The sequence below is a fragment of the Podarcis muralis genome, chromosome 8 (assembly GCF_964188315.1).
Source record: "Podarcis muralis chromosome 8, rPodMur119.hap1.1, whole genome shotgun sequence".
In the NCBI taxonomy this organism is placed as follows: domain Eukaryota; kingdom Metazoa; phylum Chordata; class Lepidosauria; order Squamata; family Lacertidae; genus Podarcis; species Podarcis muralis.
Window position 1 is genome coordinate 44454282 of NC_135662.1, and position 24262 is coordinate 44478543.

The 24262-nt window shown below is 41.2% G+C and overlaps 1 protein-coding gene across 12 annotated transcripts in view; it reads left to right on the forward strand.

Moving 5' to 3' along the window:
- The window catches only part of ZNF521 (zinc finger protein 521), a 298917-nt gene that overhangs the window by 29235 nt on the left and 245420 nt on the right, over window positions 1-24262 (forward strand). For all 12 annotated transcript variants that reach the window (XM_028737138.2, XM_028737136.2, XM_028737137.2 and 9 more), the window contains one exon: window positions 7105-7284. Coding sequence is in view for 6 of the 12 variants with exons in the window: in XM_028737128.2 (XP_028592961.1) it covers window positions 7105-7284 (180 nt within the window). In the remaining 6 variants the exon portion in view is untranslated. The remainder of the gene's footprint in view (window positions 1-7104; window positions 7285-24262) is intronic.

A 24262-nucleotide genomic window follows, 5' to 3' on the forward strand; every position in this document is an offset into this window, starting at 1 on the left:
GAATTAATTAACATGGTTAGGAGATAGTTATGATAGTATTATATCTACATTGGCATGAACCAGAGTTGCTCTCATAGTCAGTGTTTAAAGTGAGCTGGCAAACCGTGGTTACAGGAGCATTTGGTCAATTTTATAACCTATTGGGAAAAGTTAAGGACACTTCTAATTGAACAGTACCTAATTGAACAGCAGTACTGCAATATTTTAAACCAGTAAAGAAACCATGGTTAGCACTGATAATAATAATTTATTATTTACTGTATACCCCAGCCATCTGGTTGGGTTTCCCCAGCCACTCTGGTGCAGCTCCCAACAGAATATTAAAAACACGCTAAAAACTGATAAAAACTATAGCGTGGTTAAAGCAAACCATGGCAGGGTGTGAGAATACCCTGCAGAAAAGGGGGGAAGGTTACTCCTAAAATGGGGAGATTCATTTGAGGTTAGACGAATAGCTTCATTTCTAGAAATTTTTCCGATTATGCACAACATAAGCCATAGCCTTTTTCTAAAATGTCACTCATGTTGGAATGTTGGGTTCACATCATGTGAGGTGTGTGAAGTTTTGAAAAGCATTTACCAATGTCTTTATTGATTATTGATTTGTTTGTTATTACGGCTTTTGGGTGCCTTGTATGCTGCAACACTTTCAGCCTTCAAGCAGATACAGAAAATATTCAGCTGTTTCACGCAAAAGCAGCGTAAGAAGCCCCGTACATGCTGCTAGAAGTTTTTCTAGTAAATCCTTGTATCAAAGCTCTGGCTCCTTCCATTAAATGTGCTTTTTATGGAGTACCAAGTTATAAATGTAGTGCAGCTACGGCATATTAATCTTACTGCAGAGATTTAATGAGGCAGTTGTTTTGCGATGGACACTATTGGGAGCAGACAGCGACAGAGTTTTACTTCACCACTGAACTGCAGAAATATTCCTTTCCTGGTCATAATTATAACCACATGATCTCTTAGTTTTCCTTTCTTTTGCCAGCACTTTTCCATGCAGAAGTGGCTTGGAAGGAGGTCCATTAAAATGCAGTCAAATGGACTGGAAACTGGGCTTTCTTCCTCGTAGTTTGACATTTTAGGCTCTTGATCAGCTATGGATCCTTGTTGCGTGGAGAGAAATATTCAAGATGAGTTTCAGGCATACAGATTGTCTTTGCCAGTCTGCTGAGATGGCTTTTAGATATTCATTACTTTTTTAAAACTTGACTTTTATATAGGTTATAAAAAGTAAATGTGGTGAAACCTAATTTTTACATGGACAGAATAGAATTTCTGCTTGTTGGCCTTAAACCAATCTCTTACTGGAAATTAATTGAAGTCCATGGGTTTATTGCTGCTAACTCTTTTAAGCCTTTTCAGTTTTTCATTTTCCTCCAAAGTTGTAGTTTTATTAGACCAAGTTACAGCAATAACATCCCTTATGAGGAGAAGGAAGAGAAGGAGAAAGCCACCTGCCAGGACACGAAAGTAATGGGGAAAATACCATTTATAAATAACATTTAACATAATCAGGAACAGAAAACAGCAGTTCATTTATGTACTATATTAATGGTTAGAATTCCTTCCAGAGCCAAATCCTTCCCCCCTTTTGCATTAGGTAATCTTATAAAGGGATCTTGCAGATGGGACAGTGATATACAGACTTGCTGACGTATTGAGCTTTACTAGTGTATTGTGGTTTGAGACCCTGAACTTCCAACAGTTCATGCTGGAGATCCAATTCAGTGATGGACAATCCACACACAGCTGTAGGTTTCTATGAGTGGATTGTCCACCCATACCATGAGTTGTATCCAGTGCTAATCCTGTTTAGAGTTGACCCATTGAAATGAATGAACATGACTAACTTAAGTCCATTAATTTCATTGTATCTACTCTCAGGGATGCGGGTGGCGTTGTGGGTTAAACCATAGAGCCTAGGACTTGCCAATCAGAAGGACGGCGGTTCAAATCCCAGCAACAGGATGAGTTCCCGTTGCTTGGTCCCTGCTCCTGCCAACCTAGCAGTTCGAAAGCACGTCAAAGTGCAAGCAGATAAATAGGTACCGCTCCAGCGGGAAGGTAAACGGCGTTTCTGTGCGCTGCTCTGGTTCGCCAGAAGCGGCTTAGTCATGCTGGCCACCATGACCTGTATGCCGGCTCCCTCGGCCAATAAAGCGAGATGAGCGCCGCAACCCCAGAGTCGGCCACAACTGGACCTAATGGTCAGGGGTCCCTTTACCTTTACCTTTACTCTCAGTGAAACTTAGTTTGATACATCCCATATACACGAGATGGTGACATGTGCGTGTGTCTAAGTAATATCTGAAACCCAGCAGTCCAATTTTTCCTCTGTATCCAGACTCCAGCAAGAACAGCATTCCAGAGATTGTGTACTTGTAAAACTCTCCCACCCCTTCCCTTGTTGGAAAAGGTGGCCCCAGTGCATTTATTTTCCCATGTCAATCATATGTTTGATAGGAGAAAAAGTTTCTAATATCACAGATATCTGAAATGCATCTGTGAGCTAGAAAATTCATGTCAAGTTCTGCAGTTATCAAAGAAAAAATTCATTTGGTAGAACTTCTGATTTGGAGTAGCGTGGATATTTGATGGTATGTAGAGAAAGTGTGGTAAGGCAGGCTCTGTGTAAAATAAATGTTGATAACATTAGGTGACACCTACCAGTATAAGCTTGGAATTATACCACATGTGAGATGCTATAAAACCTCAGGCTGGTGATGGCTATACACCAGTGCATCATACTGATGGGACCGAGGGAAAAGCAGGGATTGCGGTTTATGCTTTTTCTCTCGTTTGCTGCCCATCAGATGAGTGTGCAACCACAGATTTAGATATTGGGTACTTGGCAGACAATTTGCATTGTGGAACTCTTTTTAATTATTATTATTATTATTATTATTATTATTATTATTTATTTATACCCCGCCCATCTGGCTGAGTTTCCCCAGCAACTCTGGGCGGCTTCCAATCGAATGTTAAAAACAATACAGCATTAAATATTCCTAAACAGGGCTGCCTTCAGATGTCTTTTAAAGATAAGATAGCTACTTACCGTATTTTTCGTCCTATAGGACGCACCGGCCCATAGGACGCACCTCGGGTTTTTTTTTTGGGGGGGTGGGGGGATGAATAAAAAAATATATATTTCCCGCCCCAGCTGCGGCTGCCGCCCCAAGCCTTGCGCACACCTGCCCGAAGCACGGGGCGCCCTCCGGAGGGCTCCCGTGCTTCGGGCTGCAGGCTGCCGCCCCAAGCCTCACATGCGGGAACTCCCGTCGGGCTTGCAAGGCTTGCGGATAGATTCCTGAAGCCTGGAGAGCGAGAGGGGTCGGTGCGCACCGATGCCTCTCGCTCTCCAGGCTTCAGCGAAAGCCTGCATTCGCCCCATAGGACGCACACACATTTCCCCTTCATTTTTGGAGGGGAAAAAGTGCGTCCTATGGGGCGAAAAATACGGTATTTCTTTCACATCTGAAGGGAGGGCGTTCCACAGGGTGGGCGCCACTACCGAGAAGGCCCTCTGTCTGGTTCCCTGTAACCTCACAATGAGGGAACCGCCAGAAGGCCCTCAGCGCTGGGTCTCAGTGTCTGGGCTGAACGATGGGGGTGGAGACGCTCCTTCAGGTATACTCCTTCAGGTATATTTTTTAAAACTGTAGTTTGTAGTCTGTATGGTTACTGGGTATTTGGAATGGAAGCATGTGGCTATTTTCTGTACGTCCAGAGTGAGATGTTGAATGAGCAGTGTTCCCAGAAGATCCAACTTTGGAAAGTCATTAGCTAGTGTGAAAGGCTTGGAATATATTGGTGGAGCCAACCAATAGTTAGGGTTGCCACTGAGCCAATGCTTCATCAAAACCTAGCCGTAATAATTGTGTGTTGCCATACACAATGTAGACAATGGTTCTTCCTGCCATCTCTAAAACCATTCAGCAGCTTCCAAGTATCTGTGGTTTTATTTTAAAATGGAGAGGTCTTTACGGGGTGGGGGGGTGGGAGAGAGAGAGAGAGACAGTGGTAGAAATATATGCATCAAGAGAGGCAGAGGCTGCCACAACTCATTACACAGAGGCTGTGACCGAACCCAGGTCTCGCAGGTTTTCCCCCTTAAGAGTTGACCTAAAAACTACCGTAGCATTTTGCTAGAGCATGCATTCTGAAGTTGCAGCAGAAGGGACTAAGTTGCCTGACTCCCGTCCCAGTAGGTTTGTATCTGTGAATGCATAAATGGAAGCAAGTCTTCCCTCTCCCCCATAGCGACTCCCATTATGTAATTTGAAAAAATAATTCCTAACATTAATAGTCAGTTCTATTTTTGCAAAACGCATTGTCATAAGCAGTTTTTCACATTTTGTATCCTAAGCTCTGTCTGCGCGCGTGTCTGTTATTCTATTGGATTCTTGTTAAGGGCCAGCATTCATGAATAATAAGTGTTGAGCGTGGTTGCATCTCTTTCTCCCCTCTAGCATGCTACTTAAAGCAGAGTCAGACTCTACCCTTATTTTAAAACAAACAGGTCTGTAAACTTTATGTGCAGCATTTAAATAGTCGTGTTAAAATTCAGACCCAGTGCCTGCATTTCCCCGAGTGCTGTCAGTTTTATGAGATGAAACTGGGAGCTTGAGCTGAACATCTAATAGTATGCATTGTGCACATGCTGCCTTCCAACAAGTGTTTAATGATGTCGGGGTCAGTTTGCAACAGTTAAGACAATTATTTCTTTTCCTCAGCTGCTTATAACCTAGCGGTATTTTTAACTGCTAGGCTAAGGTAGATGTAAAGGTTGGGAATGTACTTACAAGTAAGTTTGGGATCCAAGCAGTGTGTTAAAGGGAGTTTAAAGGGGCTTTTCTCTTCAGTCAGCATGTGTTGTTCTGGGGGCAATGTAAGATCCAAATTAAACAATATGGAAATTAGCTGGTACATGCCAGTATACTACTTCTATACCAGGACTGCTTCTTATGAGAGTCATACTCACATTTTAATTATGTGTATACTGCATGTATTATACCATGGGGACTCACTGTCAATCACAGTTTCCTAAAGTGTGTATATGTAGTCAATATTTGACTAGATAATGACACACGGTGGATTGTGCACACGGTGGATTGTGCCTTACTACTGGTGGAATGTGAGCACCTTTAGTAACTGAGTTGCTTTCCCATGTACTATGATTACCAGAAACCAGGGATTTTCAAGGGAGCTTTCCATATGCATTTAACATGTATAAGCTGCTTGTTAGTAGACAACATATTCATGTAAGCCTAATGCTTGCCAAATATACGTGCCACCATACCAAAGAACACAAAGGATCATACTTTTACCTGCCATTCACATACACAACCTTGAACTTGAAACATGTCTTTATACAAAACACATAACTTCTACGCCTCATTCACACACGCGGACTAAACATATACCAATATTCAGACACAGTGTTTACACATGTACAATCATTTTGCCATTTGGGTTTCTTGGTTCCTCATACAGATTTTTCCACTGTTTGCATAATTCCAGATATGAAACCACATTTCCTTTATTGAGTTTTAAGGATGAAGAGGGCCATCTGCAATTGGGGGGTGGGGTGTCTCTTCTCTTCCATAGTACTTAATGGAGCTTGATCAATCAGTTAATTCTTGCGGCCAAAGAGGGTGCTCTCTTATCAGGCAAACTGTTGAGGAGAGCACTCTTTCGCAACTTCCTAGGGAGAAGATGTTGATGTGTTCCTGCCTTCCTGTGGTGGCAAACCCTTTCTCTTTCCCCGTACAGCTTAGTGGGAAAATGATGGTCTCTAGAGGGGAAGCTATCTTGATGTCTCCTGCCATCAGACTAAACTGAGGTTTATTGCTATGCTAACCTCTGTAGGAGAAACTGCTGCTGCATCTGAACAAATGTTGAGTTGGAATGGATGCCGCTTCCACCCGAGTCAGTTTTAGGTTCTGCACCTCCACTCCCCTCTTCTCAAGCTCCTCTCTCAGGTCTCTTTTTGCTCCAGTTTGTTTTCTAGTGGGCAGGAGGAAATTTATCAGATTTCTTATAGGCCCAGGGGACTATATGTATGCAGCCTTGATCATGGCTTTCTACTTTGGAGGAAGGTTGATAGAAAGATACAGCTCCTAGTATCTGAAGGGGGGGGGGATATATTTTTAATACCTGGTGAACTGGATAGAGCTCTTAGCTTTTCAGTACTATGTTTTCAAGCCTTTTTGGCATGGGTAATTTTCTGAAAGTTCACAAGAAGCTCTCTTAAATTATGATCTTTTTAAAGTCTTAAACTTGCTTGTCCCTTTTGCGCTAGTTGTATACAAAGCTGCAGTTGTGCTGGATGATGATTAGATTTCACTTTCTACAAGGGATTTGTGTGAACTTTACAGAAAGTTAGAACCTATTGTTGGGCTCATCATTACTGTCCCGGAACTAGATTATCAGTTTGATCCTCACTATAACAGTTACGATTTATAATGATGGAAACAGGGTCTCTTGGGTTAGTGATCCTCTGCAGGTTAATACAGCTTTGGTTAATTAGCAGACAGTTTAAATAACTTTAGGACTTCTCATTTTAAGGCATATGTTTTTGTTTTTAGTTGGCAATAAAATAAAATAATCTGATCATTTGGCTGGTTAGTGAAATGAGAGAATTTCATTCTCATGACTTGGATAGCTTTTATCATTTTTTGAAAGTTAAAACAAAATCTCTTGAATTCACTCACTGGTACATTTTTCTCTTTCCTTTCATTATATAGTGGTGAATTGTAGAAGGGATTTATTCTTTTAAATTATTCAAGTGATGAAAAGCCCCCAATAGTTATATTAAACTTGACAAAATTAACTGTGACGAATGGAAGTGCTGTTTTTCAGGGGGGAGTAACTGTTTGGGAAGAAAAACCATTGAGAAAAGAGAGGATGGATGCTTCCTCTGTTTATGTGGCTATAAAAGCTAGTATTATGTTCATGTTTTGCAGGCTTGAGCAAAAATATTCCCCTCCCCCACCCCCGCTTGTTAAGTAACCTAAACAACAACAAACCCAATCTGAATCTTCTTCTTTTTAAAGGATCTCTTAAAGCCCTGGGGTCATAGTCTTGATTTTCTTTCAGATCTGAACTGTAAACTAGAAGACAAGACAGAAGATGGAGAGTTGATAGATTGTAAGAAAAGGCCGGAAGAAGGGGAGGAGTTAGAGGAAGAAGCTGTGCACAGCTGTGACAGCTGCCTCCAGGTGTTTGAGTCACTGAGTGATATCACAGAGCACAAGATTAATCAATGTCAACTGACAGGTAAACAATACTTATCACTTTGTGTCTCCTTCCACTGTTCTGTTTCTGATTTCAGGTCCTTTCTTCAGAACCGCTCTCTTATTCCCCTCCCCCCCCATTTCCCCCTTCCCTGTTATTTTACTACTAAAGATGCTCAGGTAATTTTGTTCACATTTCTGAAACGATTCCATTGTTCTTCAGTGAATGGGTTCCATTCAGGTTCTAAGGAAGCATGGATCATTCTGGCAGACCATTAAACACCAATGTAGATTTCCTTATAACTGATTTTTCTTACTTGCCTCTCCAAGCGTCTCTTATGCAATTTGATGTAAGAAAAGAATGACGTGGATACAACCTGGTCCTTGAAAACTTAGACTCAGGGCTCCAAATGCTGTTTTCAGAAATGATGTGTGGCGATGGCTGATAGAATTTGCAGTGGATGCAGTGAAACATCACACCAATAACTATAGTGTGCTGGTCTCAGTAGCCTCATGAAGCTACTCCTGCCCAGTTGTGACACTGTGGACAAAGATGCTGGTTTGTGTTTTACTTTTGGGCCTGTGGTCTAGAGCGATGTCTGGGCCCTAAAGAAAGATGCATTTTCTCTGTGGGTTTTCTTAGCAGTGATTGGGACTGACAGAACCAGATAAATTTCTAATGCAATTTACTAAACAGAATATGGACTTGGGTGCTGGGATGGTGATGAGAAGACCCACCTCATATAACCCCATGTGGTAAACCACAGGAAGCATTTTGGTTGAGAAGCTTTCTTGAAAAATCTTTTGGCCTCAGAACCATGAGGAATTATGTAGGGGCAAACCAATGCATCCTATATCCTTGAAGACCTTGGGACTCCAACCCAAAGGAATGCAAGTCAGGGCAGCTCCAGAAAACAAATGATATTAGACATTCGTGTTTTTTGAAATCAAAGTGATTTTTCAGCAGTGAAGAAATATGTGGTGCAGCACTGGCAACAGTCCCTTGGTCAAAGCAAGCAAATTCTCCTTTACCTACCATAATAAGACTCTATCCAAAAATAAACACATTTTTTACACAATTCCCCATGGTTTCTTCATTTACTTGTGAATGTTATTCAGATTGGCCTAAACCTTCTGAGTTCAGATCACAGGAATCATCACGGCCAGCAGTTAGCTATTACTGTAGAGAAAATGTATGAGACGTGTGCTTTTGCAATTAAGGGAAGCAGATAAGCATTTTGCAGTATTATGTGTGTGCATTTACTGGCACCTCTAGCTCTTTAGCCAAAGCAGCCACACAAGATTGCATACTTGTGTGTATAAAGCAGTCTGTAGCTCAGCAGCAGAATACATGCTTTGAATGCAGAAGGTCCAAAGTACACGCAGTTAAAAAGCAGTCTATGATAACAAGGCTGGGGAAAGACCCTGGAGAGAATCCTTAGACTCAGAGAGCTGCCTTCAGTCAGAGTAGATGAAGCTGTCTGGGAATGCTTATATTCATAAGGTAGCCTTGTATGTTCATATGTATAATATGGTATTGAAGCTAATTCATGGAGAATAGAGAAACAGAACAAACGTATTTAAGGGGCAAATCTCTCATAATATGGCACACTGTGTGATGCCAAAATTTGGCATCCCCAAATGGATCTTCTCAATTGTGTACAGGGCTGTCCTAAGCATATGCGGCGCCGGGGTGCAAACATCTGCCTGGTGCCCCCCCCCCAAGGTTGCCCAGTCCCAGGTGCGCAGGAGGGTGGAGCCGGCCGGCTGCCTCAACATCTCACTGGCTCGGTCGCCCCTGAACTCGCGGCGCAGAGCTGCCAGCAGCAGAGGAGCCCCTGCTCCGACTGACAGGTGGGCTCTTCCCTGGACTCAACTCTTGGGCCCCGGACTCTCGGCCTGGCGCCCCTGAAAGCTTGGTGCCCGGGTGCCCGGCACCCCTAGCGCCTATGGGTAAGACGGCCTTGATTGTGTATCTTCTCAGTTTGGCGCCCTCTCGGCTTGGCATCCCGTGCGGGGAACTGCCTGCACTGCCCTATATTTGAAGCTGCAGACAATCGCAGTATATATTTTCTGTGTGTTGCCTTCTGTATTGCTTTTTGCTCTTGGTCTTTTGAAATGTTCTTCTAACCAAAGTTTGGGTAAATCAATCCTTCTGTTTCACTCCAGCCCTTTTATGTACTTGTCATGCTCTCCTTTAGGCAATTCTTATTTATGTCTGGCAAGGTGTCGGTGGGTGGAAACCCCTCCCCCCCCCCAATTTGGCCATTTATGTTTGGTAAACTTTCTCCTTTTCTACCAAAAAGAAGAAACAAAAATAAAAAATTGCTGCCTCCATTTTTCCTTGACGGACCCTTTGTAATCCCCTGACATATCTCACCCGGAGCTGGGTGTTGAGTTGAGTGACTGCAAGCAGCATGAACTGAATATCGCGCAACTAGGGAACTGAAGCGAAAGGAGAAATTCCTGGAGCACTGCTCCTGATCCACTTCACCCCAGGTCATGCTGGAGGGCAGAACTTGCCATGCTAAATGAGGGTTAAAATGGCTCTGCCACTTGAGTACATTTAAAAAGAAATGTTTTTCAAAGAAAGGCACTGAATCCCCTAAAAAGCCTGGTGTCTCAGTGTTGCTGTAGAAATTGTTGACTGGTAGAAATCAAAACTATTCAAAATAAAACGGAGGGTTTGGAAAACATTAAAAACCTCTTTCTGCATCGAAGGACCAAGATTGTTCCTCGTGATCTGCCACACCTGAAATAATCCAAGATTAAGTACAGTGCCCTGTGCTTGAAACAAGGATTATACAAATATGTCATTTTCTTAAAAGTATCTCATGTGTGTGCTTGTTTTTAATGCTGTCCGCAGGATCAGTCAAAAATATTTTATGTGTTGGTTCCAGAGGGTGGGATATATTAGAGGTGGGGAAAATAGCAAATGGTTTTGTCCTGGATATAGTATGAAATAATGCCCTTATACAGCTTTCTAGTTGTTTCATTTTTCTAATTAGCAATGGGCAAAAGAAGAGACACTGCCCCAGCTGGTAAGCCAAACTATGGTTTATTGGAACCACACAGATGTGCAGAGCCCTGGAGAGTTTCTCGCAGCTGCTTTTCTCCTCCCTAGTCCTTTTTACCCGCCCCCCCATGGGGTTTGGATGGTATAGCTAAAAACTTGTCTCATCACGGCACTGGAGTAAAAAAGACCAGGAAGGAGGCTTGCTGGGTTGTGTGAACCAGGCTGTGTATGAAAGAATGAGTGAAGAAAACATGCCGCAGCCCCAAATGCTGAAATTGGGTACTTGAGGCTGCAATCCTATATATAATTCCCCACGAGTGTAATAGGACTTACTTTCCAATAAATGTGCACAGAATAGTGCCGTAAATTAGGCTGCTAAATCTATGTTTTCATTCCTATCATATTTAGTTTAGTTTTGAGTTATTGGAAGTTTCAGCACCATGTTTTGTGTACGTTAAGCACAATAATGTCAAGAAAATATGACCCAGTGACCTAAATATAAACTGATGAAGTATTACTGAGCCCAAAGATAGTTGCTGCTTTTAGCAAGTATTGATTTTTATGATGCTTGGAGAGATAGCAAACTTCTGAAAAAGCTTTTTTAAGGAACTTTATTATAGATTTAGGATCCTGTTTTGCAGACACAGTTAAGTTCTAATTCAGATTATATTCTGGTGCTACTTTTCTTCCTGGGATCGTACTTCCGCAACTCGACAAAATCAAATCCTCTTTCATAGAGGCTCAGGAGCAATCCCATATTCAGATAAAGACTGGATCTTTTCTTTCCATCTCTATTTTTCTTAGCGGTGAGGGGAGTAGAAACCTATGAGTCTGTGTCTTATTACTGATCTTTCCCAAGGTGTGGAATGGTCAATAATGCCAAAGTAGGCCCTAACCTGGGACGTGGGTGGCGCTGTGGGTTAAACCACAGAGCCTAGGACTTGCCAATCAGAAGGTTGGCGGTTCAAATCCCCGCAACAGGGTGAGCTCCTGTTGCTCGGTCCCAGCTCCTGCCCACCTAGCAGTTCAAAAGCACGTCAAAGTGCAAGTAGATAAATAGGTACCACTCCTGCGGGAAGGTAAACGGCGTTTCCGTGTGCTGCTCTGGTTCACACAGAAGCTGTACGCCGACTCCCTTGGCCTATAGAGTGAGATGAGCGCCGCAACCCCAGAGTTGGCCACGACTGGACCTAATGGTCAGGGGTCCCTTTACCTTTTTAGGCCTAACCTAATAACTTTATTCTAGTTCAGAATGCAAAAACTAATTTGACTTGCTTCTGTGTCCCTAGCCATGTGTCGTGTGCACATGGGCTTGGGGTGCGTAAGAGAGCTTTCGGCGACTATACTGTAAATGGCGATGGAAACTTGGGAGCCTGAAAGGCCTTTTGTCATGTGGCTCAAAGGGGGAAGAAGAGGGTCTGCATTCAAAAAGTGGGGTGGGGGAAGCACATACTAGCTATAAATTTGTTTTCAGTGGTAGAGTATAGCCTTATGTCACTGCTTCTCCTGAACGTTGTGGAATCCAGACTGTCAATTATAGGAACATAGGAAGCTGCCTTATACTGAGCCCATCTAGGTTAGTATTGTCTTGACTGTATTGACTGGTAGCAACTCTCTAGGGTCCCTCGGAACCCTACCTGGAAATGCCAGGGATTGAACTTGAGGCATTCTGCATTCAAAACATAATCATTATCATCATTTCATTTTCATGCTGCCTTTTCATAGTTAATAATGATTATCGATAATACTAATTTTATTATTTATACCCCGCCCAACTGGCTGGGTTGCCCCAGCCTCTATGAGTGGCTTCCAGCACACATAAAAACATAATAAAATGTCACATATTAAATTCTTCCCCATACAGGGCTGCCTTCTGATGTCTTCTAAAAGTCAGATAGTTGTTTATTTCCTTGACATCTGGTGGGAGGGAGTTCCACAGGGCGGGCGCCACTACTGAGAAGGCCCTCTGGCTGGTTCCCTGTGACCTTACTTCTTGCAGTGAGAGAACCGCCAGAAGGCCCCCCAAGCTAGATCTCGATGTTTAGAATGAAGATGCCACCAAACCGAACTATTTCCGCATAAATAATAAATTGTAATAAGATCTAAAAATTAAAGATAGAAAAAATTATATCAACAACAGCACCTCCCCATCCCCACCCCAAGAAAAACCCCTATACAATACCCCAATCCCAATTGCTCTATCACTGAGCTACAGTAGTAATTATGCTCCTGTCATGGTTTCCAGTCAGACCAAATTGAAGTTGAGGATTAAAGTTTGTAAACGAAGGCCACGAATCAGGTTCCAACGCCTGATTTAAGGTAACAGTTCTGTGCAGACTTGCCTGGGAGTACATCACATTGTGCCTTGCTTCTGGCTAGACTTGTGTGAGATTGTGCTGTATTCCTGTGGGTTTCAGTGGCTTGTGGCTGAAACCCTAATTCAAACATGAAGGCTCCATCCAGTGGCTCTGGTGTATACTGAGCGCTCAAAATATTCCCCAGTGTCGGAGATAATAAAACAGCCTCTCTCTGCTCCCATAGAGCACAGTCCTGTAAGATTTTGGATTATGACTGTAAGGGAAGCAAGTCTTGCTCATTTTTGTTTTAAATGTGCATAATATCCATCTGGGGTTAGCATTGGGCTGCAGGACACACACACCCCTCATAAAAGTTATAAGCACTTCTAATTAAAATGCTGACAAGAATATATATGCAGACATACTTGGGGAGAGTGAATGGTTGTGTACCAGAAACGTAAGACCTACTCACATGGATTAAGAATAAAGCACATTTACATTATAGAGAGTAGATCAGTTCAGACCTCTATGCTCTTCTCTACTGCTAGATAGAATTTATCAAACATTTTTCTTTGTTAGCTGTTTTTGTTTTAACTTAATATCATTTTCATATATTTATCAATTTAGCCCCAGAAAAATGAATTTCTGAAATCAAAGGAAGATAATCTAGAACCTCTAGCCTTGTAGGCACATGAGATTTGTATACACTGAATGAACACTGTAGTGACAGTCAACATACATTCAGCGAAACATCATCATTGAGCTTATGTGCATACAAGCTGAATGCTCATAATTCTCTGTCCATGGGTCCAGGAACTCTCCAAGGTCCCATATATCGTGTATTGTTCTTACAATTTCCTGGTGTTGTTCTGAATGCATACAGGAGGGGTGAGCCAATGGAAGTCATTCCACTCCATTTCTCTACGTGAATCTGGTGTACACATATGTAATGTTCTTTTATACTTTTATTCTTGCTACTCTAGGTTCAAATTTCCTCCAATGTTCTTGATATGCACAAAAAATTAAAGGAACTCCATCTATACACCCAACTCATGTATTACATATATGGTGAGATAATTTAAATCAATGTGAGTTTAAATCAGTCATTTAAATCAGCAAGAAAGAAAAGGCCAATTTAAACTTGGGTTTTCATGTATTTCCTAAGCAATGGTGTAAAATCAAAATCTGCAAATATATTTAAAATGTGGTGAAATTGGTTCTTCATTTGCATAGAATAGTCTCATTTAATTCAGTGTGTCTGGAAGAAGTCATTGATTCAGTTTAGAGATTCATTGTACAGCTAAGAATCCTATGTTCAGATTATTTAATATGAAACATGTTATTCTTTAAGAAAAACTTAGCATATGCGATTTTTAATAGATTTCTATCTGCCTTGATCTATTGCTCAGCCGACCAGTCACTGCCCCTAGACTTGCACGTGACCACTCAGTATAGATTGATGAAGGCTTGATTGAAAAGTTTATCTCACAATAATATTGACTTCACAGGAAAGTCCTCTCTAATTGATTATTTTCCTTTTGTTGTCTTTATAGAGAAGTTTGAGAAAAGAAGCCTTACATAGGGCATTAGTACACTGCACACAATGGAATAAAACATGCAATTCTCTGCCAAGGTAATCCAAATTATGTGCCAAGAAAAATTGAATCTGGCAAGCTTTATAAATGATGTGATATTGTGCAGGGTGCTAAAGCCGCCTGTTCTTGTCCCTTTTTAGTCACTGGCTACAAGATTAAAAGTGCACGCTCACATTGATAGGCAATTGGAAACTTTCGAAAAGAAAAATCAGAGCAAGAGTTGAATCTAATGGAGTCATTGCCAGAGAGGAACAACTTCCTCTCATGTAACTTTCACCCTTCAGCTTGTGTGCCCCCTGCTCTTCTCCCCTCCCCCCAATCTGTTCTGGAAGGTTGGGGCAAAATACAGATTTTGGGGGGTGCAGGGCAGACAAGGTTGCGAGGGAGGAGAGAGAGGAGGAGTTCGACCGCTTGGGCAGACACAATTCCTCTCGCACAGTGGCTCCATTCTATTCAACTCAGTGTCTGCACCCTCTATCAGATTTCAAGTTTTTCCCGTGCTAGTGAAAAACCACAGATTGATACATCCAGATTGATACGTCTGCAGCAGTGCCCGGGCAGACATTGGGCAAGTGTCTGGAAAAATCTGAACGTATGGCAGCCCACGGCAGCAGTGCCATTTTTGCCATTTCCCCATAAAAATAGCTCAAAACGGAATTTTTTTTAAAAGTCATTTTGCTTCCAAATCTCAACAACTTTGGGCAAAACTAAAAACTCAACAACTTTACACTGTTTGAAATATGGCAACCCTAGTTTTCAGGATTTATATCGTGCCTTCCCATCAAGGTGTCAGAGCAGCTAACAGCAAACACATGTACAATCAAAAAGGTAGAAGAAAGCAATAGCAATAACACTAACCTTACACAGCCTTTCCCGTTTTTCTGATTAGGAAAGGGAGGGGAAGTAAAAGGGGGAAAGTGGCTTATCTTATGGGGTGTTAGAGTCAATAGGTAAGAGAAGATATATGGCAGAACAATTGCATATTAAGTGCTGTAAAACTGGTGATCACGATGCCATTTGTGGAACTGGTTGAACAATGTAAGTATTAAGAAGATTTTTGGTGGGTTGTCATTCTAGCTCAGTGTTAGTTTAGCCAGATTTGTGACTTCACATTTTATTTCTAGAGACAGAAATTGTGTCCAAGTGATGGTGGGGAGTTTTGCTTTTTTTGTACATTGTGCTTGGCTTGAAAAATCTATTACAAAATACAGTTAACAGAGGGAAAGTCAGAGCAGTTATTTCATGTGGTTGCGTTGGAGTCTGAGGGAAGGGATAGGATTTAGTATTATACTGTTAATGATTAGTATTAATTAATGTGTACACCATTCTAAGATGAGGGCCAATTTGCACATTCAGGAAACATGAGTGTGCAAAGGAAACTGCAGCCAACTGTGGCTCCCTGACAAGTTTACTTACATGATTCACCTTTTTGCAGGTGCATCTTTGCCACAGTCACACTTTACGGTGTACACCAAAGCATGATAGTACAATTAGAAAATGCAATATGTTCCTTTGTGACTTAGCAGCAAGTTCTCCCTGAGCCTCTTGTGTTTTCTTGTTGCTTCCCAGGGTAGCTGGGAAGAAAAATTATGCTGTTGCTGCCAGTGAGCTGCAAGTGAGGGAAGAACTGTTCCACAATCATGGCACCACTAATAGTGCATTGGCAGAGACTTGCAAAAATCCTGGGGCTCCTGTTCTAGGGTTGTTGCCAAGTTCAGAAACTGCGGCAAACACACAAGCTTTCAAATAAGGGTGCAGAATTGAGGTCAGGGTGCAGTCACTGGAGTAAACTTGGTAGAATTTCCTTTCAGCTGCTCCTACTTAACTCCCTTGAGTTAAAGCACCGCGACCACACATTGCTTCTTTACACAATAGTTGCTTAAACAGAATTTGGCCCTGCTGTGCATGCATTCTGTTTGTCCATCTCCTGCACCTTAACGAACTTTTGCACTAAATCCCAAGATGTCTATTTAGCAACATTACCAGTGGATGAATGGGTGATGCATGTGTGGCTTCATATACCAATTATATTTATTATATTGTATTAACTTTATCTCAATGTGTTAGTCTTATATGAATTTTTTAAACAAATTCTGTTAGAAGTATGGTTGGTATATATTTTGTGCCGTGTCTTCATTCATCAGGATGACTAAGAGGTTGCAGAGATTTTATTTTTTTGACAAATCTGTCATCTGATTCCAAAATGGCTGATGACAGAAGAAAACTTTGTTAAAGAAGTAGAACTTCATGTTCTTAATTCTTTCTTTGGGCTGAAAGGTCACCATCCTTGGTAGGGGAGATCACCTGGGAATGGTGTAAATGTAGTGGAGATCTCTGACCTGTTAATAAGCACCAGGAGAAGGAGATAGGGATCATTCCACAATGTGCCCTGGGGGTACTTTTCCTTTAAACTTCAAGCTGTGTAGCTGGAACTGTTCAACTTTTTATTTCTTTCAGTTTTACCTTCAGGGGAAAATTGATCGATTTGGAGATGATTATTCCATAATCTCTGAATCTCTCTTTCTCCACATTGCAGTGGGAACTCCTTGAAGTTTAAAGGCATTGTGTTTCCTCAGTGCATTGTGCAGTGAGCCCAAAGACTGTATGGGGACAGGAGTATTCTTTAACAGTTTGATGGTAGTAGGCATGTTTGGAACTGTAATACTCATGTTTTATACTAAGGATATATCTTAGCTTATGTTGTATCCTTCCCAGCAATTTCTGGGATGGTGTTGGGATGACAGAAGAAGATAGCAGAAACAAAAGCTTGTGCACGTGTTGTGGACTGAGAGATGAGAACATTGGTTACAGATATTTTAGCAAATGATTTGTGCTCCCCCACCATGAAACAGCAATGAAACCATCCCTCATAATTTTGTTTCGCACCCTCCTTGATATTTGCTTCACAGCGTTAAAACATTTTCACATAAGATGATGTAAATGATAAAAGAGTTGCTGAAATCTCATTTGTTACCAGAACAGTATGATCAATGACATTCTCAAGCTCACTGCCAATATTTCACCACTATGAATCTGTATCTGCATATAAAACAATTCATGGGGAGCTCACTGAAATAAAAAGTAGAGGGAAAGTTTCCCTTGACTTTTCTGTCCACATTTGATTCAGCCGCTCAACGCCTACTAAAAGTATTTTTATGGATTCATTCTTAGTTCCTGAAGTTGGAAATACATAGCGAGCACACCTATATATGCAATAACAGAGCAGACTGACAAGGTGTCAAATTCAGGAAAATGGTGGTTCATGCACTTTTTTTTTTGCACAGGGGGAGGGAAGCAAGCTAAATAATGTATCAGAGAAATGCCTGCTCTTTCACTGCTTTTCTAACTGTGAATGGAAATGGTGTGTCTCATTTGTTTTTACTGCTTCATTCCAGCGGGAAGTCCAGTTTAATGACTGGAGGAGGGTTGGGTGTCTCCAGTGGAGAAGGCACAGGAAGGGTCAGGTTTTTCAAACACAATGCAAGCCCCTTTACCAGATGTAAAAGTTAACAAAAGGAAAAGTGGGAACAGCAGATTCTGATTATTTACTTTCTCTTGATGAAAGCAAAGTTCAGCTTATGTGTCTGAAGTGCACTTTAATAAATTACGGCACAACTACTGCTTAATAAACATTCTCTGAAACCTGAAAAAGCACACTGCCATTGCCACAAATCCTAAAATATATGAAATTCTCAAAGTATTCTGAGCCTCGGATTAAGTTCAACCTTCGTCCTCAAAAATTCCAGACTGTCAAAACATTTACTCTTTGAATTTTGATTTTAAAATGTATTGCAGACATAACAATGTTAGTCTTTGACCTTCATCTTTCTGTTGATTAAGCTGTATATTATCATTCTATCCTTGCACTCAACAAAGCCCTGATAGCCACAGCATCTGAATTCCTTTCTTAATGTAGAAAAACTTCTCAAGTCAAATGAATTGAACCTTCTTCGAAACAGTTTTTAAAAATATCTACCCCTTTCAAACTATACTTTGATGAGTCTTTTATGAAAGATAAACCCATTCTCATCCCTTTGACAGCCAGGTGAGGACCCCTGTGTTTGCATTCATATGCAAGTATGCTTTATGAAAAAAGCGTTAAATTCAACTTCTTCCAGTTGCAGGTATTCACATGGAAGTTATTCATAGATCAATCCTATGCATGTTCTATTCAGAAGTAAATATAACTTTTTGATGGGGCTTACTCCCAGGTAAGTTTGCTTAGGATTTCATCCCCAGTCTTGGCAATTGCCTCTTGTCTGTGAAGTGCAGTGTGCACACAGGTCTCAGTCAAGCATTGGGCCTAGCACTGTCTCCTGAGATTGGCAGGTCTGATACAAATGCTGGGATGATGGTCTTCTGACTTGGCTGGTCAACACCCACAGGAGCACATGAAGCTGTCTTATATTGAGTTATAGCGCTGGTCCATTTAGCTCAATATTGCCTACATTGATTTGTTGTGGCTCTCCAAGATTTCAGACAGTCTTACTTGACAGTGGCAGGGATTGAATCTTGGATCTTCTGTGTTCAAAACATGTACATGACCACTGAGCTACAGCCCACCCCTGAGCCATCACACGCCATCTTTCCTGGTTTCCAAACCTACTTCTGTATGTAGCACTTGACTTTCTGGAAACTGGTGTGGAGGACACAAATTCTAGTAAAATAATCTGGTCCTTGCATATGAGAATTGTGTGCATTTATGGAATGATTCACACAATTTATAAGATTTTACTGCTTGCCTTGAGCGGACAACCTGTTTTGCTTGTGTCCCTATCTGCAGAACACGATGCGTAGCATTCCTATATATATAAAACATATATACAGAAATCTCTCTTTGCCGTATCCATGAGTTGTGATTCAGAATTGTATTGCTCAAATGTATGTCACAGTGGTTTTTGTATGCACAGAAACTGTTGTAGGTTTTCCTAAACCCACAAGGGTTGGACAATATATGATTTCGCAATGTTGCTATAACAAAAGAGGGGGAGAGGGAAATCCTTGTTATTTTACGATATGCATATTACAGACTCATGTTCTAATTCAGTGGTCTCTTTGAGCTTGGGAACACTAGTGTGCACATGGATTCCATGCCTACAGGGAATGTCCCATTTACTTCAGTGGAACTGTAGACACTCTTAAGATATATAGAAGTTCCATGTTTATATTTGAGTAGATGTGGATGTGCAGCTTAAAGTGTATGCATTACATAACTGTCCTGGCATTACCCAAGATTCATTCAGATTTTGTGTGTGGCGGGAAATCCTTTCCTAGATCCTTGTACACAGCAATGCAATTGAAAAGAGAGCTGGAGTACTTAGTCTGCAAAGTTTAAATCTCCTTTTAGCTAATCTACATTTTCATTGTCTTAGATTAAGTCTTTTGGATTTTGGATTCTAATTACTACATTTATGTTTCTCTGTTCATTCATCTTTTAAATTTCTAATTCATCATCCAACCCTTTCCCATCCCTTACTAGGCTGTAATGATTTTTCTGTCTGGGAGGTTTCCTCATCTCCCCTTGTTTACCCTGTTGCTGAAATTTAGATTGTGAGCTTCTTAGGACAGAGACCTTTCCTTTTTGTTGCTTTGTACATTGATGCCACTAAATAAATAAATCACATGGTATTCTATTTCATGGGCTGAATGAGCTGCTTCTCCCCACCCTGGGACCTTATCTTTACAATTTCTTCTTTGTTTTGTTCTTTAGCAACTTACATTTCCAGTGTTTCCCTAAAGGCCTGAGGGATCAATAAACCACCCAAATCAAACCAGAATATGGGCTCCCAGGTTCAGTTTTGTGACATGGGAAAGTTGTTGGCCCTCAAAAAAGACAGCCCACCAATTACATGTGGGCGATCCTTTTTGATTTCTTCAAAGCATCCAGTTTTCTCTGTTGTGGGACAACTATGTTTATATATCATGAAAAAATACTGTTCCAGGAATCTTGGGTCAGGTAGGGGGACTTGAATTCCCACCCCCAATCAGTTCTCTCTATAAAAGTCCCGTATCAGTTCCAGCGTGCCCCTTGACTTCCTCCTCCTCATCTTCAGAATGGCTTTGAACATTACAAATGCACTCTCCTAGCTGGATGCAGAGTCAGCCACACATATGGCTGATGGCATGTCTTTATATTGTTGGAAAGTTCAACAGGAAGTGTGTAAATGCTCATGCCAGCTATGCTGCCTGTCTGCTTTGTATTTTTACAAATAAGCACTACAGTCTTGGATGCCAGACTTGAGTTGTCCATTGGTCACAGTACTTACTAGTCATGCCTCCAGCTGCTCAGTCAGTGGATTTATAATACCAGGAATAAATACCCTTGCTTGTGCAAAAGTGTAGAGATTATCATCTGCTGTATACACAATCACTGTCATTGTTCCTATAGTATCAGTTCCACACAGGACAGGCCGCATTTGTGTGCAGACAAATCCAATGGACTTGGTACAAATCTGTTGCTTCCAATATGTGTGCAGGCAGCACCAGGAGACTTCACAGAGCATAGGAAGTCTTGCTCATACCTTTTCTATCCCCTTCCAGACTTTTGTTCTTGCCTTCATGCAGCTCCTGAATTGGGGCCACTTGGAAATCTATGTATGGGTGCTGCACTCAGTGGATTGGGTTCTCCCCCATCTGCTTTGACATCATGAGAAATCTTTCATGGCTTTTTTTAGACATAGATGGTGGAACCTGAACTTTCCTTCCGTTTTCTTCTCGCTTTCTCTCTGATATTTCTAACACAGCATTATGCTATGTGAACAAAAAGGGTAAGCTGTAGAACAGACACCTTCAATAGTAGCACAACTTTTGGTAGAAGTTTTAATTTATATTTCTGACCAATGCACATTTGAATTTTCTACCATTTATATTTGACCATAGCTGGCTTTCATTCAGTCTCAATAGATCTTACATTTTGCCACCCCCTTCTAGCTAACGTGAAGAACAAAGTTAAGTGCACAAGAGAAGCAATGACACCTGAAAGATTTGGTCTGATAAGTGGAATATAAGTAGTCAGAATATGTTTTGCCTGTGGGTTATATGTGGAGCATACAATGGAGTGTTTTAGATAACCAGTATCTAGGTTAATGGGCCACATAGTCCAGAGCCCTTTATTTCTGTGATCCACATGTTCAGCTCAAGTACCCCCTCCCAAACTGCAAATAAAGATCATATTTGCCTTTAAAAATGCTTGTCCAGGGGAAGGGGAGTAGTGTCAAATCGGAAAGGACACTTTCTCTAGTATATAGAACTCTGCTTTTAGCTAATACAACTTACTGTATCTAATTGTGATGTCGTAGCTATGTTCCATAGCCTCCAGCTTTTGAAATAGATCTAAGGCCTTCCACTCTGTCTGACACCTCATTCAATCATTACTTCAGGCCATGATCCATCCACTGGCTTCCTGTCTGCACCCAGCACAAACGATTTGCCCTTATCTTTAAAGCTGCCTGTTGCCTTGCTCTTCCCTTTCTTTTTGCCCATCTTCCCCATCTTAGTCCTGCTTCTCCAACTCGTACTGCCCTCAGTTGCTCTAGAGCCTTTTCCACTCTTTCTTTATTTTATATCGCAAACACAACAATAAGGCAAAGTAAGGAAGAGCCAAAATGCTGGTTGAGAGAGAGGAAGAGATGTAGAACACCAGTACAGTATTGGGTTATAGAATTGTAGGGTTAGAAGGGACCACGAGGGTCATCTATTCCCTCCCCCTGCAATGCAGGAATCTTTTGCCCAATGTGGGGTCTGAACCTGCAAGCCTCACATTAAGAGGTTTGTGTCATCTCTTTCCTCTCGATCCTTCATTGCATCTGTCTGTGAAGTTTATGGTTTTTCCCCCTTCCCCAGTTGAAACTAAGTGTATGTAACTGTGTTTGCTCACATTGATAGCTTATTTCTTTTACCTTGCCCCACTCTGCTTTGGCTTCCTGATACCATTACCACTTAACGTTTTTAGAAAGAAAGAAATCTAAGTGGTTTACAGAATATTACAAAACAAACAAAACAAACAAACAAAAAACAGAACGGAGGAAAAACAGAACGGAGGAAATAAAAACAACACATCAGTTAAAAACAACACTGTCAGTAACTGAACAAGCCAGCCCTCCTAAACACCAGAAAAGGTCTGAATAAACCAGTGGTTTAAAATGTCTAATAGACATTTGAAATATCCAGCTGATGGAGCTTTCCTAAACTTTTGGGAGGATATTCCAGAGGGTTGGTGCTGCAGCGGAAAAGGCCTTTTTTGCAACTTTTCCAGATGACAATCCACTGGGCGTAGGATACCCAGCAGGATATATTTGAAGAGTACAAAAATCAATGTGTTTTCTAATAGGGGGAGGTGACCTGCTTGGTAACTTGGTGTCACGTAAACACATCTGACTGATGCTTCTTTCAGTGTTTCTTGCCATTAACACTCTGGCACAACAGAAGGGGAAAATGGCGCCAAGTGGCAAGGTTTTGTGTTGCCCAATGCCCCCAGGGGCATTGGTAGCACCATTGCCAGTTAGATAGGTTTAGGTACCCTTTTTGCTGTGTGACACCAGTTCAGGAGAAAGGACAGCATTGCTTAAGTCCAATAATTGCTAAACTTTGGAACCTTCCTTTCAGCCAGTGAATTGAGCAGTGAATTTGGGGATATTTTGGCTTAGCTTTAGATGTAAACTCATGAGTTGAGGATCTATGGCCTCCCAATTCTTTTGCTGCTCTTTTTTTCCAGTATACATAAATACACGACCATTTCCACTGGGTGCCCAAGATGAAAGATCCTACTTGTGTCATATCCTTTTTAGGGAGTGTGTTGTTCCTTGGTGATTTTTTTTCACTGCAACAAAATGTAAGAGGGCTGTGTAAAATGGTTTGGGGAAATGTTTCAAATACTGTTTTCAGAAAGTGCTATAGTACACTAAACAAAAAGGCTCTGTGTGTGAAATCAGAATTATTATTTTCCACTGCTGTATAGAAATAATTTGCAAATCGGTATGCATTAAAATATATCCCAAGTTCTAGTTTACTGATCGTAATGAACTACTTATTGAAACACTGTGCAGCTCACAAATGACTCTCCAATTTGAGTAATTTCGTAGGAATATAAAATATATTCTGTGGGAGAAATAGAAGTGTGGCTAAGAACTGTTTTGTATGCAAGAAACAATAGAAGCATTACTTGCTGATCATAAATTGCTGAATTGTTAGCTTTTTCAGTTCAAGAGATGCATAAAAAGAGATGTATAAAAACCATATAATTTAGTACTGAAAGCTAACAAAGAACCTACAAAACCAAACATTTATTTTTGGAAACAAAAAAAATATTAGGGTGTGGGGCACAGGAAAGCTCAAATAAATAGAATGGTAGCACTGCACTCTGGTCAATGGCTTTGGGTGTAAAAACCTGTTGTAGCCCTTTTCAGGCATTATTTATCTTGTTAACTGAGACTGCAGAGGCAGTAGACACAACTAGCTAGGCCGTCTTCCACCACTGCTTCATTCACCTTTCACAAGGGTAACTGTCTGCAGCAGGGAACCGTGCATGTCTGTTAAGCCTCCCCAAACATATTTTAGAACTAAAACATGTTTTAGAATTAGTTATACTGGTTATGGTGTTTCCACATAAACCTTCTCATTCCCTCCAGCAATGTGCAAGTGGTTTGAAGATCTCCTTGGAGGGCTTCCTAATCAGTATCTCCACAATCTGCATTTCTCCCCCTTCAAAGCAGAAGCTTTGGCCCATGGTCTGGTCCATAATTACTATAACTCTCTGTTTCCCCCTCCTATCCTCCTTTCAGTTGGTTGAGAATCTCTCTGCTAATAGTGATCCTTCTCTCTTGCTGCTGTGATCATATTGTTTCCTGTAATGTGTTGGCGTGGCTGCCTATCATTAGCTACATCAACTGTAGGTTTTTATTTCTACTGTTACATCTCTCCACTTTTCCTTCCCCATATATATCCTTTCCTACTCTGTACCATTACTTTTCTCATTGGTTGGATCCAGACAGGAAAAAACCCTGTAGTCCAATGAGCTATTGTTTGTTAGGTTAGCATTCTATCAAACGTTCCTCCTTTCTTTTTCTTCTTCCTTTCATGTACCTATCTCTAACAAATGTCTTCTTCCTTGCAAGT